At 42.6% G+C, this 18,110-nt stretch overlaps 6 protein-coding genes across 11 annotated transcripts in view; 4 read left to right on the top strand and 2 right to left on the bottom strand.

The window, feature by feature from the left end:
* The window catches only part of LOC108630524 (uncharacterized), a 4,461-nt gene extending 895 nt beyond the window's left edge, over nt 1-3,566 (top strand). Inside the window, exons 2-8 of the mRNA XM_026818381.1 lie at nt 183-512; nt 583-973; nt 1,304-1,640; nt 2,136-2,301; nt 2,402-2,870; nt 2,927-3,157; nt 3,226-3,566. Coding sequence (XP_026674182.1) covers nt 183-512; nt 583-973; nt 1,304-1,640; nt 2,136-2,301; nt 2,402-2,870; nt 2,927-3,157; nt 3,226-3,566 — 2,265 coding nt within the window. The remainder of the gene's footprint in view (nt 1-182; nt 513-582; nt 974-1,303; nt 1,641-2,135; nt 2,302-2,401; nt 2,871-2,926; nt 3,158-3,225) is intronic.
* Nucleotides 3,567-4,298: 732 nt separating this feature from the next.
* LOC108630523 (odorant receptor 45b-like) lies at nt 4,299-6,155 on the top strand. 3 transcript variants are annotated; one of them, XM_026818407.1, is made up of 4 exons: nt 4,299-4,572; nt 4,674-5,142; nt 5,247-5,429; nt 5,498-6,155. In XM_026818407.1, exons 1-4 carry the CDS (start codon nt 4,435-4,437, stop codon nt 5,836-5,838), a joined length of 1,131 nt encoding a protein of 376 aa, XP_026674208.1. In that variant the 5' UTR covers nt 4,299-4,434; the 3' UTR covers nt 5,839-6,155. The 3 variants fall into 3 exon arrangements, with proteins under 3 accessions (XP_026674208.1, XP_017889350.1, XP_026674209.1); XM_018033861.2 differs by having other exon boundaries at nt 5,199-5,429; XM_026818408.1 differs by having other exon boundaries at nt 4,482-4,572; nt 4,629-5,142; nt 5,199-5,429.
* Nucleotides 6,156-6,594: 439 nt separating this feature from the next.
* LOC108630522 (uncharacterized) lies at nt 6,595-10,441 on the top strand. Its single transcript, XM_018033860.2, has 8 exons — nt 6,595-6,844; nt 6,946-7,414; nt 7,471-7,701; nt 7,770-8,098; nt 9,056-9,220; nt 9,283-9,754; nt 9,813-10,043; nt 10,101-10,441. The coding sequence occupies exons 1-8, from the start codon at nt 6,707-6,709 to the stop codon at nt 10,439-10,441; spliced, it is 2,376 nt and encodes a 791-aa protein (XP_017889349.2). The 5' UTR covers nt 6,595-6,706.
* A 523-nt stretch (nt 10,442-10,964) lies between these two features.
* On the top strand, nt 10,965-12,550 carry Dhod (dihydroorotate dehydrogenase 2). Its single transcript, XM_018034014.2, has 2 exons — nt 10,965-11,602; nt 11,656-12,550. The coding sequence occupies exons 1-2, from the start codon at nt 11,251-11,253 to the stop codon at nt 12,477-12,479; spliced, it is 1,176 nt and encodes a 391-aa protein (XP_017889503.1). The 5' UTR covers nt 10,965-11,250; the 3' UTR covers nt 12,480-12,550.
* Nucleotides 12,551-12,575: 25 nt separating this feature from the next.
* On the bottom strand, nt 12,576-15,907 carry LOC113465060 (homeodomain-only protein). Its single transcript, XM_026818412.1, has 3 exons — nt 14,828-15,907; nt 13,366-13,550; nt 12,576-13,294 (listed from the first exon to the last, which is right to left on the bottom strand). The coding sequence occupies exons 1-3, from the start codon at nt 14,943-14,945 to the stop codon at nt 13,223-13,225; spliced, it is 375 nt and encodes a 124-aa protein (XP_026674213.1). The 5' UTR covers nt 14,946-15,907; the 3' UTR covers nt 12,576-13,222.
* Nucleotides 15,908-15,995: 88 nt separating this feature from the next.
* LOC108630508 (cilia- and flagella-associated protein 61-like) overlaps nt 15,996-18,110 on the bottom strand; it is a 3,131-nt gene continuing 1,016 nt past the window's right edge. Inside the window, exons 4-8 of one of the 4 annotated variants that reach the window (XR_003389890.1) lie at nt 17,649-17,800; nt 17,378-17,585; nt 16,692-17,313; nt 16,384-16,636; nt 15,996-16,224 (exon numbers count right to left, since the gene is read on the bottom strand). Coding sequence is in view for 1 of the 4 variants with exons in the window: in XM_026818409.1 (XP_026674210.1) it covers nt 17,099-17,313; nt 17,378-17,585; nt 17,649-17,800 (575 nt within the window). In the remaining 3 variants the exon portion in view is untranslated. Of the gene's footprint in view, nt 16,225-16,288; nt 17,314-17,377; nt 17,586-17,648; nt 17,801-18,110 lie in introns of those variants that run through there. The other 3 variants (XR_003389889.1, XR_003389888.1, XM_026818409.1) reach the window with 3 other exon arrangements.

Here is an 18,110-nt window from a genome sequence, read left to right as displayed (position 1 = left end):
ATTTGTACATTTGCCCAAAACCAGTCAAAATTACTTCCTTGGGCAATCTAGTGTTAAAGTGGAAGTGACTCGGCCGAGACAAGTTTAACTATTCAGCTTATCGTTTAGTTTTTCTATACTTGTTGAGATAATGCTTATTGAAATAAAAAAAAATCTTGCTCGGAATCCTTTTTGTGAATTAGATCAGTACTATCTGCACTCTGTCTCTGGAAACTTACCGGCACTGCCTCGACATCGACGACACGATGGACGCGTTCGTCATGGATCTATCCTCCATCGTCAGCCTCTCGAAATTGTTCATCTTGCGCTTAAACGCGAAGCACACACACGCCCTGATAAGCTCGGTGATCGAAGACTGGTCGACTGTCAGCGACTCTCGTGAAGAAATCATCATGACGAAATACTTCAGAAGAGGGCAAATCGTTTCCCTGATGATTCTATATTTGGGCTACGCCTCCGGCCTGTCTTTCATCGTCAAAGCATTACCGTTCGGCGTTCTACTGCCTTTTCAGGTGTGTCATAATTTAATAAATGCTTATTAACGCTGCAAAAATGTTTATTAACAGACTCTACTCACCTCAGACGTTGAAAAGTTCCGTGAACGTGACGATGAACCACCCGCTGCGGTTGAACTACTTCCTGGCTACGTATTGCGTTTTCGGTTCGCTACCCCTGTTCCATCACGTCTGCGTGCTGGTTTTACAGGGTATGCACATTTTCGTGAACGCGGTCAGTCACTGCGCCAACGACGGCCTGTTCTTCAGCTTGACCATGCACCTCTGCGGTCAGTTCGAAGTTCTCAGGGCGAACCTCGCCGAGGTCGAGCTCGAGGGATTCGCAGGTCAGAAGAAAATCAACTTGCTTGTCGAACGACACTGTCGCCTCGCGGTGCTCGTCGACGACCTGGAGAAAAGTTTCAACATGATCATCCTCGTTCAGCTGCTGATGAGCGCTCTGCTAATTTGCGTCGATGGTAATCAAAAAATTATTATTAAGAATGCTAATTTGTAATAAATTTTCAGTGAAAATTCATAGTCTTTCTAAATAAGAAAGAAATATCGTGACATGGTTGTTTATATTGAATTGTGTATTAAAAGATGGTGGACAGGGAATTAGGGCAAGTATTACCATAAAGATATTCCACTGTAAATCCTGATAAAAAAACGTTTGACACAATTATCACAACGTTATGCGACGATAAAATACAATAAGATAATTAGACTAATTTCTTTACGTTCACTTAAGCGATAAAAAACACATGCTGGAAAGTATTTAGATCATCTCGTTGTATTTTGTGAAACAGGTTTCCTATTTCTGGTCTGCCTAAATACGAGGGACAAAGTCGGCGCGTTGAAGAGCGTGGTGCTGATGGTGACGTTGCTCATACAACTGTTCCTGTACGCCTACGCAGGCGACACCCTCGAATCGCGGACAGAGGAGATCGCGCGAGCCGCCTACGACTCGAAGTGGTATCACTCCCGGGGTCGCGAAGCGAGAGACCTGGTGCTGATAATCAACCGCGGTAACATGCCGTACCAAGTAACCGCTGGCAAATTCTTCTCGATGAACTTACTGACGTTCAAAGAGATACTGAAGTCGTCGGCCTCCTACTTGTCCGTCCTCAGAGTGATGATGGAAGCGTGAGAACTGTTCGAACACGGCCTTTGTGTATCCATTTGTGTACGTTTCTTGATGGCAAAATAGAGACTGCATTGTCCATTTCTCAGCGAACTTCTATTGGTATAATTTACAGACTATGCGATAGTTCGAACGATAGGAGAAAAGTTTGTAATTCCTATACCTGCACCCCTTCGCGTGCGCTTCGAAGAAATACGCAGCAATTTAGACATTTTTTTTAACCCTTTTATTACGAATGACGATCCTTCGAGATGTATCCTTAGTTTAATGGTCCGCGCTGAATATTTCATAACTTTCGATAAAATATGGCATCGTATGTGAACCGGACGAATGGTTACACTGCGAAATTCCAACGATACGTTTGATGCGAAGAACATGAAGTACAGGAAGGACGTCGATCGGCGAGAGCTACTTAGGCAATTACGGTTGAATAAAATATGATTCTGGTGCGGCGCGCGTTGTCAGGACCGAAGGAGGTACTGTTCAAAATAGAATTAAATGATTTGCGGAAACATCCATGCAGGGATGGACGCAACGTCAAAGAAAGACTTCGCTTACGCGATGACGCCGTTAAAAGTTCTGTCGTGGCCCGTTGGTACCTGGCCCCTTCAAAAGTACAACGTCTTCGCGAAGATACGAGCCTATTTCGCGATTATATTTCTGGTACGAAAACATCTCCTGCGTTTTTCACTTCGTACAGTTTTACCTCCATTTTTAGTGGAAGTAGTATACAACCGCGTCTTGTTATTCATTCTTTTCATAGACTCTAATGCTAATGATCATATATGCGGAACTGTCTCTCGACTACAGAGACGCCGAGAAGAATCTGGACGCTATGGTCATAGTTACCTGCGGAATTCTCGCGATCGCTAAAGTCTATCATTTTCACGTGTGGCCGGAGAATCTCATCAAAAATTTTGTATCCGCTTCGAAGGATTACAGCGAATTGTACAGCAAGGAGAAACGAGCTATTCTACGAAGGCACGCTTACATGGGCAGAATGGCGTGCGCCAGTCTGATCGGTTTCGCTTATTTCAGCGCGACGCTCTTCTCGGCCGTGGCTATGCTAGTCGGGAAAGAGGAAGAGATAGTTGTTAACGCAACCGAGGCACCGGACTATCCCATTCCTTCCGAACTGGTGTTGGAACTTGTACAGATTCCGAAATATTTGTACTTCATCGTCTTCGTCATGGAGTATCTGATGCTGATATATACGAGCAATGGGAATCTGGGTAAGCAATTTAATCGACTATTGAATGTTCGTCAAAGTAACTATACTTACAATCAGGCAGCGACACGTTATTTCTTGGTATCACGTTTCATTTATGCGGTCAAGTGGAAGTTTTGAAAATGGAGATCATTGGACTGACGAACGAGAACGGGAAGACGTTGAAGAAGTTTAAAGTGCTGGTCGAGAGGCACATTTATTTAATGCAGTTAGCGAAGATGTTGATCGAGACGATCAGCTGGCTTTTGGTCTTGCAATTGTTTTCGAGCTGCGTGCTTATTTGCACGAGCGGTACATTATCCACTAAAACAGTTATCTGCGAGCGAAACGCGGGAGATGATTTTCATGACTGTTTCCAGGATTTCAATTCATTCTTGCGCTGAGCGCTGGGAACGTTATCTTGACTTTAAAAACGTTTATGGTCATGTCAGCGTGTTTGGTGCAATTGTTTGGATATAGTTATACGGGTCATTATTTGAAAAACCAAATGGAGAGTGTCGGTCACTCGACGTACTTCTCTGCCTGGTACGATTTACCTCGAGAAGTGGCCAAGAGCATGATTTATGTAATTATGAGGGCTCAAGACCCGGTAGAACTAAAAGCGGGAAGTTTCTTTGTCGTCAACATGGAAACTTACATGAGTATTATAAAAACGTCTATGTCGTATCTCTCTGTCCTTCGAGTAATGGTAAACTCTTAAGATTGTCAAAGCTCTGATATTGAATAAAAGGACAGAATGTAGTAAATGCTAATGTCTCTTTTCAATGTCACATATTATCCCATGATATCCACGATGACTATCATTACTTCCTGGAGTAAGCTTCGCGTATTCAATTGGGCGATGGAGTGATAATGATATCGTATCGTACGCGTTGTAGCGACGTTACTCACTTAACGATTACACCTTTTATGCTTACATTCCTGAACACAAAAGATCACTCGGGCCGTCTAGAATTCCGGAAGATTTATCTACTCGTCCGTCTATCCGGACTGGTGACGAGGAACACGCGAAAACTATATACGTATCTTTCAGAAATGTTATGCACAAATTTGATACGTACGTTTCTTGACGGTACAATAAAGACTACAATGATGTCTCTTGCAGCACGGAGAGTTCCCTTATTGCGCTCCATCGAATAAAAATATGCAACCATTTGAACGGCCGTAGAGAAGGAACTTCCGATGGTATCATTACTATACTTGCGTCCCTTCGCGTGCGTTTGAAAGTAATGTGCCGCAATTCAATTCTTGAACAATTTTCCTTATACTCCCGCTTCGAGGAACAGTTTTCTGCATTATGTTATTTTTGATAAATAGCTGATATCTGTAGAAATGTAGTTCGGTCTTCTCTGTATTTGAAAAAAAGAGTAGCGCGCGTGTGAACCAGAGGTATGGCTATGTTACAAAACAGTAATAAAGTGCTTGCGGTGCGTACAAAAAAGATCGACGTGTGGTAGTTCAGCGATTACGGTTGAATAAAAGATGATTCGGGAACGGCGCGCGTTGTCTTACCTTCAGAACTAAGGGAGTATATGGAATAGAATTTTTGTGGTAACATCCTTGCTAGGATGGAGGCAACGTCGAAGAGAGACTTCGCTTACGCGATGACACCGATAAAAGTACTGTCGTGGTCCGTTGGTACCTGGCCTCTTCAAAAGTACAACGTCTTCGCGAAGATACGAGCCTATTTCGCGATTACATTTCTGGTACGAAAATATCTCCTGCGTTTTTTCACTTCTTACAGTTTTACCTCCATTTTTAGTGGAAGCAGTATACAACCGCGTCTTGTTATTCATTCTTTCCATAGACTCTAATGGTAATGATCATATATGCGGAAATGTTTCTCGACTACAGAGACGCTGAGAAGAGTCTGGACGCTATGGTCATATTTACCTCCGGAATTCTCGCGATCGCTAAAGTCTATCGTTTTCACGTGTGGCCGGAGAACCTCATCAAAAATTTTGTATCTGCTTCGACGGATTACAACAAATTTTACAGCAAGGAGAAACGAGCTATTCTACGGAGGCACGCTTACATGGGCAGAATGGCGTGCGCCAGTCTGATCGGTTTCGCTTATTTCAGCGCGACGCTCTTCTCGGCCGTGGCTATGCTAGTCGGGAAAGAGGAAGAGATAGTTGTTAACGCAACCGAGGCACCGGACTATCCCATTCCTTCCGAACTGGTGTTGGAACTTGTACAGATTCCGAAATATTTGTACTTCATCGTCTTCGTCATGGAGTATCTGATGCTGATATATACGAGCAATGGGAATCTGGGTAAGCAATTTAATCGACTATTGAATGTTCGTCAAAGTAATTATACTTACAATCAGGCAGCGATTCGTTATTTCTTGGTATCACGTTTCATTTATGCGGTCAAGTGGAAGTTTTGAAAATGGAGATCATTAAACTGACAAACGAAAACGAGAGGACGTCGAAGAATTTTAAAGTGCTGGTCGAGAGACACATTTATTTAATGCAGTTAGCGAAGATGTTAATCGAGACGATCAGCTGGCTCTTGGTTTTTCAACTGTTTTCGAGCTGCGTGCTTATTTGCACGAGCGGTACATAATCCACTAAAGCAGTTATCTGCGAATGAAACGCGGGAGATGATCTTCATGACTGTTTCCAGGATTTCAATTTATTCTTGCGCTGAGCGCTGGAAACGTTATCTTGACTTTAAAAACGTTTATGGTCATGTCAGCGTGTTTGGTGCAATTGTTTGGATATAGTTATACGGGTCATTATTTGAAAAACCAAATGGAGAGTGTCGGTCACTCGACGTACTTCTCTGCCTGGTACGATTTACCTCGAGAAGTGGCCAAGAGCATGATTTATGTAATTATGAGGGCTCAAGACCCGGTAGAACTAAAAGCGGGAAGTTTCTTTGTCGTCAACATGGAAACTTACATGAGTATTATAAAAACGTCTATGTCGTATCTCTCTGTCCTTCGAGTAATGGTAAACTCTTAAGATTGTCAAAGCTCTGATATTGAATAAAAGGACAGAATGTAGTAAATGCTAATGTCTCTTTTCAATGTCACATATTATCCCATGATATCCACGATGACTATCATTACTTCCTGGAGTAAGCTTCGCGTATTCAATTGGGCGATGGAGTGATAATGATATCGTATCGTACGCGTTGTAGCGACGTTACTCACTTAACGATTACACCTTTTATGCTTACATTCCTGAACACAAAAGATCACTCGGGCCGTCTAGAATTCCGGAAGATTTATCTACTCGTCCGTCTATCCGGACTGGTGACGAGGAACACGCGAAAACTATATACGTATCTTTCAGAAATGTTATGCACAAATTTGATACGTACGTTTCTTGACGGTACAATAAAGACTACAATGATGTCTCTTGCAGCACGGAGAGTTCCCTTATTGCGCTCCATCGAATAAAAATATGCAACCATTTGAACGGCCGTAGAGAAGGAACTTCCGATGGTATCATTACTATACTTGCGTCCCTTCGCGTGCGTTTGAAAGTAATGTGCCGCAATTCAATTCTTGAACAATTTTCCTTATACTCCCGCTTCGAGGAACAGTTTTCTGCATTATGTTATTTTTGATAAATAGCTGATATCTGTAGAAATGTAGTTCGGTCTTCTCTGTATTTGAAAAAAAGAGTAGCGCGCGTGTGAACCAGAGGTATGGCTATGTTACAAAACAGTAATAAAGTGCTTGCGGTGCGTACAAAAAAGATCGACGTGTGGTAGTTCAGCGATTACGGTTGAATAAAAGATGATTCGGGAACGGCGCGCGTTGTCTTACCTTCAGAACTAAGGGAGTATATGGAATAGAATTTTTGTGGTAACATCCTTGCTAGGATGGAGGCAACGTCGAAGAGAGACTTCGCTTACGCGATGACACCGATAAAAGTACTGTCGTGGTCCGTTGGTACCTGGCCTCTTCAAAAGTACAACGTCTTCGCGAAGATACGAGCCTATTTCGCGATTACATTTCTGGTACGAAAATATCTCCTGCGTTTTTTCACTTCTTACAGTTTTACCTCCATTTTTAGTGGAAGCAGTATACAACCGCGTCTTGTTATTCATTCTTTCCATAGACTCTAATGGTAATGATCATATATGCGGAAATGTTTCTCGACTACAGAGACGCTGAGAAGAGTCTGGACGCTATGGTCATATTTACCTCCGGAATTCTCGCGATCGCTAAAGTCTATCGTTTTCACGTGTGGCCGGAGAACCTCATCAAAAATTTTGTATCTGCTTCGACGGATTACAACAAATTTTACAGCAAGGAGAAACGAGCTATTCTACGAAGGCACGCTTACATGGGCAGAATGGCGTGCGCCAGTCTGATCGGTTTCGCTTATTTCAGCGCGACGCTCTTCTCGGCCGTGGCTATGCTAGTCGGGAAAGAGGAAGAGATAGTTGTTAACGCAACCGAGGCACCGGACTATCCCATTCCTTCCGAACTGGTGTTGGAACTTGTACAGATTCCGAAATATTTGTACTTCATCGTCTTCGTCATGGAGTATCTGATGCTGATATATACGAGCAATGGGAATCTGGGTAAGCAATTTAATCGACTATTGAATGTTCGTCAAAGTAATTATACTTACAATCAGGCAGCGATTCGTTATTTCTTGGTATCACGTTTCATTTATGCGGTCAAGTGGAAGTTTTGAAAATGGAGATCATTAAACTGACAAACGAAAACGAGAGGACGTCGAAGAATTTTAAAGTGCTGGTCGAGAGACACATTTATTTAATGCAGTTAGCGAAGATGTTAATCGAGACGATCAGCTGGCTCTTGGTTTTTCAACTGTTTTCGAGCTGCGTGCTTATTTGCACGAGCGGTACATAATCCACTAAAGCAGTTATCTGCGAATGAAACGCGGGAGATGATCTTCATGACTGTTTCCAGGATTTCAATTTATTCTTGCGCTGAGCGCTGGAAACGTTATCTTGACTTTAAAAACGTTTATGGTCATGTCAACGTGTTTGGTGCAATTGTTTGGATATAGTTATACGGGTCATTATTTGAAAAACCAAATGGAGAGTGTCGGTCACTCGACGTACTTCTCTGCCTGGTACGATTTACCTCGAGAAGTGGCCAACAACATGATTTATGTAATTATGAGGGCTCAAGACCCGGTACAGCTAAAAGCCGGAAATTTCTTTGTCGTCAACATGGAAACCTACATGAGTATTGTAAAAACGTCTATGTCGTATCTCTCTGTTCTTCGAGTAATGGTGAACTCTTAAGATTTTCAAAGGACTGATATTGAATAAAAGAATAGAATAGAATAATTGCTATTGCTCTTCTCAACGTCACATATTATCTCATAATATCCACGACGCCTTTTATTACTTTCTGCAATAAGCTTTGCGTTAGAATGTTGAGTATAGATTTCGCTTACGCGATGACACCATTGAAAATCCTGTCGTATCCCGTCAGTATTTGGCCTCTTCAGGATCACAATATCTTCATTTTGCGATTGCAATTTAGATAATAATTATTCCACCTTCCTACTGTCACTAACGTTCCTGAGCACAGAAGATCGCTCGAGTCTGTCTATGGCTCCTGAGATCGCTGGACGATACTGACGTACTGAAAGCTTATTTGTCCATTCGTCTATCCCAATGACAGTAAACGCGCGGTAACAATTTTTCACCGTCAATGCGTACCATTTGATGTGACATGCGTACCTTGACGACACCATAAAGACTGACGATTAAGAATTCCTTTGCTACGATCCATCGAATAAAAGTATGCGACCATTAACCAGAAAAAAACCAGAAAAAACTTCTCATGATGTATAGTTCTCTGATAGTTACGTCCCATCGCGTGCGCTTCGTAGTAATTCAGTTCTTGCACAATTTTCCTTATACCATTACACCATTAACGCTAATATTTTACTCCGAGGTACGGTTCTCCAAGTTTATAATCGCATAATGTATCTGTGATAAATATTTCACGCGTTTGAAAATGCAGTTCGGTCTTCGCCTTGTTTTAAAAAATTGTAGTATGGAAACTCGTGTGAACCAGAGGAATGGCTGCATTACAAAATGACAACAAATTATTTGCGTTGCGTACAGTGCAAGAGAACGCGAGGTAGTTCAGCGATTACGATTGAATAAAAGATGATCCAAAGATAGGATGCACAGCTGTACGCGGAACAAGGAAAATAATGCTCGAAATTGGTTTAAACGACCGGTGGAAACATCTTTGCGAGGATGGGAGAAAGTTTCAAGAAAGACTTCGCGTACGCTATGACGCCGATGAAAATACTGTCCTGGCCCGTCGGTACTTGGCCTCTCCAGGATTACGACGTTTTCTCGAGTGCACGTGCCGTCGTCGCGGTCCTGTTTTTGGTACGGATCTCGTCGCGTGTCGAACCTCGGAATTTCATTAAACCGGCTCCGTTCTTCCATAGTTACTTATGTTAATGATCATACAAACGGAATTGTATTTGGACAGCAGCGATGCCGAGAAGAATTTAGACGCCACGGTGTTGGTCACCTGTGGTTACCTGGCGATCGCAAAGGTATTTTACTTCCGCGTATGGCCTGCTGGTCTCATTTCCAATTTCACATCGGCCGTGAACGATTACAATGAACCGAAGAGTGAAGAGAAACGAGCCGTTCTGCGAAGGCACGCTTACATGGGAAGAGTGGCGTGCGCCAGCGTGATCGGCTGCTCGTATTTCGGCTCGACTCTCTTCATGACCGTACCGATGCTGGCAGGAGACGAAGAAGTGATGGTCAACGTGACTGAAGATGAAGCAGTAGACTATCCCATTCCTTCGAAAAACGTTCTGGAAGCTATAAACATGCCACAGAATTTGTATTTCGTCGTCTTCGTCACGGAATACATAATGCTGCTACTGACGAGCACAGGGAACTTAGGTAAATGTTCGACGTAACGCGTGAATGGTTTTGTTTAAATAAGTTTATTTAAAATTAGGTCTGGACTCGTTGTTCTTCGGTATCATTTTTCACTTGTGCGGGCAAGTGGAAGTTTTGAAAATGGATTTTAGTAGAGTGGAAGATGCGAACGAGGAGACGCTGAAGAATTTTAACGTACTGGTTAAGAGACACATCTATTTGATACGCTTAGCCGATATGTTGAACGACACGATTAGCTCGGTCTTGGTTTTTCAGTTGTTCACGAGTTGCGTACTCATTTGCACGACTGGTATGGCATACTTTTTCTAATTTGTGTGCAATACGTGATATACATGTTTCTCCCCAGGATTTCAATGCATTGTCGCGCTGAATGTTGGAAATTTAGTCTTGACGATAAAGGCGTTCATAGTAGTGACTACGTTATTGGTCCAACTGTTTGGATATAGTTACGTGGGTGACTATTTAAAAGAGCAAATGGAAGGAATCGGTCATTCGGTGTACATCTGTTCCTGGTACGATCTACCAAGGAACGTAGCGAAGAGCATAATTTACGTGATCATGAGGGCTCAAGATCCAGTTCATCTCACTGCCGGAAGATTCTTTATCGTCAACCTGCAAACTTACATGAGTATCGTGAAGACTTCTATGTCGTACCTCTCAGTTTTACGGGTAATGGTGAATGCTTGAAGTTATTTTATTAAAGGACTGTGAAAATGATATAAATTCATTTAATAAAGCACTAAGAATAGTAAGTAGTGCCATCGAAGAGCTATAATACTATTAGAGTGCCAGATCCCCAGCCACCAGTGTTTCGTTATTCGATTCCATTTATTGAATCTATTATTAATTAAATTTATTATTATTAATTTTCATTAACAGAATATAATCATTTTCGTTAATCGTTCATAATTACTCGGTTGATTTTAAAGAGGGTGAACATTAAATAACGTTATAATAACTTTATAGCAATGATTTCTTGCTTACTGGGCTGAATTCATGTGGTCCTGGATTGGTAATTTGGTTATCTGATCAAGATTCGTAAAATAAAAATGCCAAGATTCGATTTCATTAATTTATTAATCAGAATTCTTCAGTTTTACAATACATTACTGCACTTATTCTAAGTCTCCTGTTTTCGAATTTAAAATATCGATTCATACGAGAGTCGATCCATGCACGATCGATAATCGCAATTTAGTTTCTCTCTGGTCACGTGCGATCACGTGCAGTGCGTTCAGCGCTAGCGTGGTGCATCGGTGTGTCTCGCGTCTCGTCCCACGAAATAAACATGCGTTAAAAACATTTGAAAAACATAAATGAATACAAGATATTAACATATCTGAACTCACGATGTTCGGGCAGTTTTACTCGTGAACGCATGACGACTGACGACGTGATGACACGGTTTTGAAATGGACTGAGTAATTAACCTTACTTAGGGGTTCTCGTTCAACGGGAAGCCGCGAAAAATCGAAAGAACGCTCGTATATTTTACGATGGCTCATCGATTAAACAATAAGGAAAAATTAAAGTCGCTTATAAAAGTGACCACCACTGCCACTTTGTTTTATAGTGGAATTTGCATTTACCAAAGCAATGAAAATTTTTACAATAAATTCATCTTGCCGGTCGTCCATAAGGTGGATCCTGAACTGGCGCACAGTGCAGCTGTGACATTTTTAAAATGGGGTTTCTTAGCTAAACAGCCTACGGAAGACCCAAGTTCTCTCGCGGTCAACATTTGGGATATGCAGTTCAAAAATCCTGTAGGGATGGCAGCTGGCTTCGACAAGCAAGGCGAGGCTGTTGAGGGTTTGCACAAGATAGGTTTTAGCTTCGTAGAAATAGGTAAGTACATCTATGAAAATCATACTTCACAGGTATTACAGTCTTTTTTACAGGATCAGTAACGCCAAAGCCACAACCTGGTAATCCAAAACCAAGACTGTTCAGACTGTTAGAAGATAATGCTGTCGTCAATAGGTATGGTTTCAACAGTGACGGTCACGATATTGTCTGGCAACGCTTAAAGAGCCTAAAGGAAAAACAGAACTTCGACGGAATTGTGGGAATCAATCTGGGGAAGAATAAAACGTCAGAGGATGCTGCACAGGATTTTATAGACGGGATCAAGAAGTTCTCCAATGTAGCCGACTATTTTGTGATCAACGTATCCAGTCCCAATACTCCGGGACTAAGAAGTCTGCAGAGTGGAAAGGAATTGGAACAGTTGTTGACGAAGATAAACAAAGCCAGGCAAGCAGTACAGAGCAAGCAGCCGTTGCTATTGAAACTCGCTCCGGATTTGTCAGATTCTGAGAAAAAGGACATCGCGGATGTGATCCTGAAGAGAAACTCGAAAGTAGACGGGCTGATATTATGCAATACGACAACCTCGCGTAATAATTTGGTGAGTCCTTTGAAGGAGGAGACCGGCGGGCTCAGCGGTGCTCCCCTTACCGACATGTCCACTGCGATGATCTCGGACATGTACAAAAGGACGCATGGTACCGTTCCCATTATCGGAGTCGGCGGAATATTCACCGGAGCGGACGCCTACGACAAGATCAAAGCCGGCGCATCGCTCGTGCAAGTGTATACGTCTTTCGCCTACCGTGGACCACCGATAGTAGCAAAAATTAAACGGGAATTGAACGACATGTTGAAGCAAGACGGGCTAGCGTCTATAAAAGACGCTGTCGGGAAGGATGTTAAACTTAGATGAGAGTTACCTGTCAATTTTATAAATCTTAAACAGACCTTATTAAAGAATGATTGACTTATTTTTTATATTAATCATATTGTCATTTTTCTCCCCATGTACTTGCGCGCGATATTCGCGTAACATTTATTTATATAAGTAACTGGGTTATACAGAAATTCCCATTTCGATTCGTGTTTTTTTGTACAATCGTGTAGGACGTTAGTAAAACTATGTGAAAGCGTCGAGAAATATACATAAGGTACCCGATACGTTAGAACTAATATGTAATTTTTTCTGAAACCTGCGGTCAGGTCTCATTATAATCTATGATTAATACTCGCTGGTAATGTCTTCTTTACAATGACGAACTTACGATTAAATAAACATCGAGGCACTCGGACAGATATATTTTTACTCGAATATTTTAATATTCGTCTACTTCTGGTAAACAATAATAAAAACGTTAAAAACAACTACGATTCCCTCTAATACACGTGATTTTTTTTTGTCACACAGTTAACTTGCTAAGATCCTGATTTTTGGTACCGTCGGAAAACGATGAGAATTAGCATAAGTAGATCGACCTAATCTCGTGTAGGTCTCTAAGTTAATGAAATCTACGCACAACTGACGTGTAGCTACGATAAAAAGCAATCTGAAATCGATAATAATAGAATAGATCGTTGTCAGGTCGATACGCGCAACCCTTGTATGGGTTGCATTCTCAGGTACACAGTTAACACAACGTTGTCCAAGTTACAACGTTAATGTAGACCAAGATTTCCGCCCAGGCCCTGCTCTTTCCTCCACTGCGCCAACCGGATAGCGTACCAGGCCTGAAACCCAAAGAAATTGTCAAGAGACGATCTAGTATGAAATCGACGGCTCGAAGAGAAATAATAAAAACCTCCACGTCGGCTTCGGAGAGGCCGGTCTCAGCTGCCAGTAACACGATATCCGCTGTATGAGGCGCCCTTGGCCATCTGTTGAACTGCTCCTGGAGAACGGCTTCCTGATCCACCGTCAAACGGATCACTCGAGGCTCGGATCCTCTGCTGCCGTAGTGAGGCGAGGCTGATCTCAGCATTCTGACTACGGACAAAAATCATCACCCTCCTGTCAGAGAATCGATAAGATCTCGTATTATATGACCTTCGATCGTTTGGATTTGATTCATCAAACGTATCAACTATATTCGCTTGATTTTTCGCCCTCATTACAGTTCCCACACGTGTTCCATTGACAAGGTCGTCGGAGGCGAGGCGAAGTGAAGAATCGCGGCAATTATCGCGACAAAAGACACGTGAATCAGCGTGCCGCGTCGTGAATACGGATCGTGAATATTCCCTTTTACGGGGAAGAAACAGCGTACCGCAAAGGCGCGAGTAAATTGGCGTACGTTGCGTAATCCGCGGGCGCACATTATCACTGTCCCGCGAGTTATATCGCGGAGGCGCGTGGTAATCGTAATAGTTGTATAATAACGTCGGTCAAGTTATGTAAAGCGTTGTTTTGCGGCTGCGTTCTGTGACGCAAGACCGGCGAGCGACCCCTTAACCGGAATAGAAATAGTCCCGGCATTAAACCGGAGGAAGCGGTCCCGGCCCCCAATTAAATTATATCGCCGTTCAGCGTCGGTCTCGTTGTTCGCGATTTAACGACAGCTGCGAAATCCGTACGTCCTCGTACCAGCAACGAGAATAGCGCGACATTGACCCAGCGTCAGGGTCTCCGCGGTTTTGGATTCGTTTCAAGAAGCGTATACGCGTGTGAACGTGAATAACAGAAAACAGAATCGCCCCGTCTGCTCATTTAACTACGTTTCAACTCGATCGGTTCAATGTCTGATTCTTAAACTTCTCAATAAATAAATAAATCATGCGAAGTGTCGATTTTAGATGACACTACTTGGCTCTCATTGACCGAATCGAAATGAGAATTAAGGAGACGTTGCAAAAATATTGTACTGCAAGATCGCAATATACTTCAATGTTACTGCAGTATTGCCTGCCACAAATGAATTTCTGAAAGTACAGATCGTATTTCTATAATTCGTTTATGTTATAATTGTAATTACAATTATGATTAATTATGTTATATTTTCTCAATAATATCGATATAATAATTACATCTTCTTTATGATTAATTATGTTATATTTTCTCAATAATATCGATATAATAATTACATAAAAATCGTAAGGAACGTTACTGTAACGTTACTATAATGTTACACTACATAAATGCACTGTTGTGATGTTATGAATGGAATGTTGCAGTAACATTATTGAAGATACATCGTTGCAATATTGAGTGCTGTTGGCGATTCTTTTTCACATTGGATATTTCTTAAAATTATGATTGTCACTTACGCGGTTCGGTGAATCTCACTCTGTGCTGTGATCTTTTGGGAGCATGGTACTCCGGGTAAACGGTGCTGCGTTCGCACAAGTAACAGCTCCTTTCGTAGAAGTACGAGAGTCGGCTCATTATCGGTTCGTAATCGTTAATCGTCGTGATCGGAGTAGTCGAACGTTTTCCTCGCGCGGTGGACGCGCGACTGATTTCTACGCAATTGGTTTCGCGCGTGTAATAAAGTAAAAATGTAAATCGATGCGTGAACGTGGGAGAGAAGAGCCTTGATAGGATGTACCAGCTTTAATGAGAACTCCCGACCGAGTTCCCTGCCAAAACGGTTAATTATACGGCCCGGTTCCGCTCCTGACTCACCGGTCGATTAAACGGCGAAATTTGGCCCTCGCTCCGAACCGTGTAATTGATAACTATCCCAATTCACTTTATTTAAATCCCTGTTCTGTCTCTCGATAGACGCAGCGCGTCGGTCGTCGTTCTAACACACGATATTATTTGTTTATATTCTCCGTTCTTTGTTAAAAGTCGCGTTTCTACTTTCGGTTGACAAATGGGCATAACGCGGATCCCGCTATAGTTTCTCACGTGTAAGTGTTACAGGTCGGATTATCCCACAGCTGAATGGGTAGGTGCTTTCTCTTCGACATTAGGCGACTCCGTCCTGTTCTATAAAGAAACTGATACGAATGGAAGCGCGATCCACGGTGGCTGATAACCCGCGAGAAGGAGAGAACGGTTCCGCGTTCACGGCGAGCGTGACATTTCTGTAACGCGCGTGTTTGTTGTTTCACAACGCGTGGGCAGCAAGTTAAACGCCGCCTTGGGTCGTATGCTTATGGAACGCGGCTCGAAGGAATGTTAAACTTGACCTACAGATCCGATCGCGTGCCAGCGTGTAGGCGATCGGAATCTCGCTCCCAAAATCAGAAACGTCCGATCGAGAAATCGATAATGACGACCGTTTACCGAGACATAAATTATACTTAAGGAGGAAATCGGGGTTGGGGTGATCATTTATTTCGCGTGTAATCGTTCGAGAAAGCGTGAAATAGAAATTGCGCCGATGGGATCGGTCACAGTTCGGAGTAGAGGGGACTCTCCTGGATGTCCGCGCATAATTCACGCAACTTTTCAGGTGTGCAGTACACTGGCAAATCGTCCTCGCAGAACTGCAGGAAGTTCAACAGATTCTCCTCGATCTCTTGCTGGTAAACCGAGCCAGCGTACCTCGCCTGAATATTCCGTCGGTCGCTGTCTTCGATCTAAAGGTTCGTTTATAAAAAAAAATTGATTTCGATCCCTGACGATTTTGTTCTTCGTAAATACTCACTCCGCCGATCTCGGATTTATTCAAAGCGCGTATACAATCGCTGATCAGGGACTGTCCGGGAATGGCCTAACGCGAGGAGAATTTTAACATTGATTTTCAAGCTGACCGCATTTAACACTAGATNTACACATTATTCTTTCACAATGCAGTCATTTTGACTGCTTTTGGGCAATATAGGTATATACTAAGTTTCAGTCTTTCTAATGTTAATTTCGCATCTCTCACCGTTCTCGACAAGAGTGTAGCTCGGTTTTCGACACGGAGACACTCGAATTTTTCATAGAAGAGTGCCAACGCCCATGGCTCACGGAAGTACGCGTAAAAATCGATGATCAATCTATCCTACCGTGATCAAATCATTCTCTATTATTAGAATCTGTCTAAACCGAAGTGGACTTACGTGGAAGCGAGCTTTCAATTCGTTCAACAAGCTTTCGTGCTTCCCGTGCAACGCGATCATGTGCCGTACCTCAAATTCCTAAAACCGGTTAACTATATAGATAATACCCGCAATAATAAGACTGTAGTTTTACCTTTTTGCTGAAACACGTGACTGTCTCGACCGTGTCGAGTCGATTCAGTCTTATTCGTAAATAACCGATATCAGACGTGCAAGACCCTGTTATCATCACTTCTCCCTAATTTCTCGAAAGCAGTTTGTAAAGGTAAGAATTTGCAAATTTAACGTAGTGTTAAATAACGTAATGATGGCTCACATAAATGTGATAATGAATGGCGTACTTCCGCAGCACAGGTATGCCGGGTCTGCAAACGTGAAGATAGTGATAACCACCGGGCATGACGCCTCCCACGATAATCGGCGAACGGAACGAGGGTATCGGTAAGTACGTCTTGCCTTTGAACGGTACGAACGGAGTCTCGTCGCCGCGGTGCTGTTTGTCGATGTCCGATCGGAGAATCCTCGCGAGCTATCAAATTTTTATCGTTCATAGTAGTCAGGAGTTTCCAAGTTCGTTCTACTAACTCTCTCGCCTATCTCCAAACTGTTGAAGTACGAATGCTCCCAGTTCTCCGCGTGAAACTTCTTGCAATACTTGGTCATGCTGCCGCCAGCGAAGATCCATTTATCGTTCGTCCTCAAGTCTGGATCTATGACCAACAGACCATCGAACACGAGACCAGCCTTGCATATCGCTGAAACGGAAGGACGGGATTGGCAATCTATGATCAATGGTCGACGGTGAACATTGACAATCACCCATGAATATCTTCCTGTTAATGATCCTCTCGTTAAAATTGATCAAAGCGTCGCAATCTATCGTTTTTATTTTGCCTTTGTATTGAATGTCGACTGCCTCGATCATCTTCCCTTCTGGCGCGTCCTTCAGGTACCATCCCATCAACTCCCATCCCACTAGTACATCGACTTTGTTTCTCGTAAGAGACTTCATCACTTCCAAGTACACCTCGAATATATTTACTCGCTTATTTACTTCTCAATCGAAGGGATAGGATTTTGTTTATTATACCTCGCAGTCATTATAAAAGGCAGAGTCATGGAACATGCACGCTTCCAACGGAGGCTGAATCGCGGTGACCCAGGAACCCTTCAATCCGATTTCGAACAATCCTTGAAGGGCGCAGTAGAGATTGATGTTATGCCCGTAAAAGATGATCCTTCCTAATATCGAGTAGTACGAGTCAATGCTTCGGCCGACTTCACGGAGACCATTAAGGATGTATTGGCTATACAGTCAATCCCAAAAGTTTATGTACCTTAGTAAAACGCACTTCCTATAATTAAAAATAGTGCATTCTTCTTCTAATTTCGATATTTAATGAGTTACGTATGATTATTTGGCATTTTATTAATGTTGACAAAATCCGACCATCCCAGCGTCGAAATGGCGAACTTTTGACAAAAAATTTCGTTTTTCTTCAATAACTCTTAAACCGTTGATTCTACGGGAAAATTGCATCAGATCTTTCTT

Source organism: Ceratina calcarata, unplaced genomic scaffold (genome assembly GCF_001652005.2).
Source record: "Ceratina calcarata isolate Rehan_Ccalc_2016 unplaced genomic scaffold, ASM165200v1 scaffold78.2, whole genome shotgun sequence".
NCBI classification, from domain to species: Eukaryota; Metazoa; Arthropoda; class Insecta; order Hymenoptera; family Apidae; genus Ceratina; species Ceratina calcarata.
Note: the sequence above shows the minus strand (reverse complement) of the source record. Positions and strands in the feature narration are given on the sequence as shown.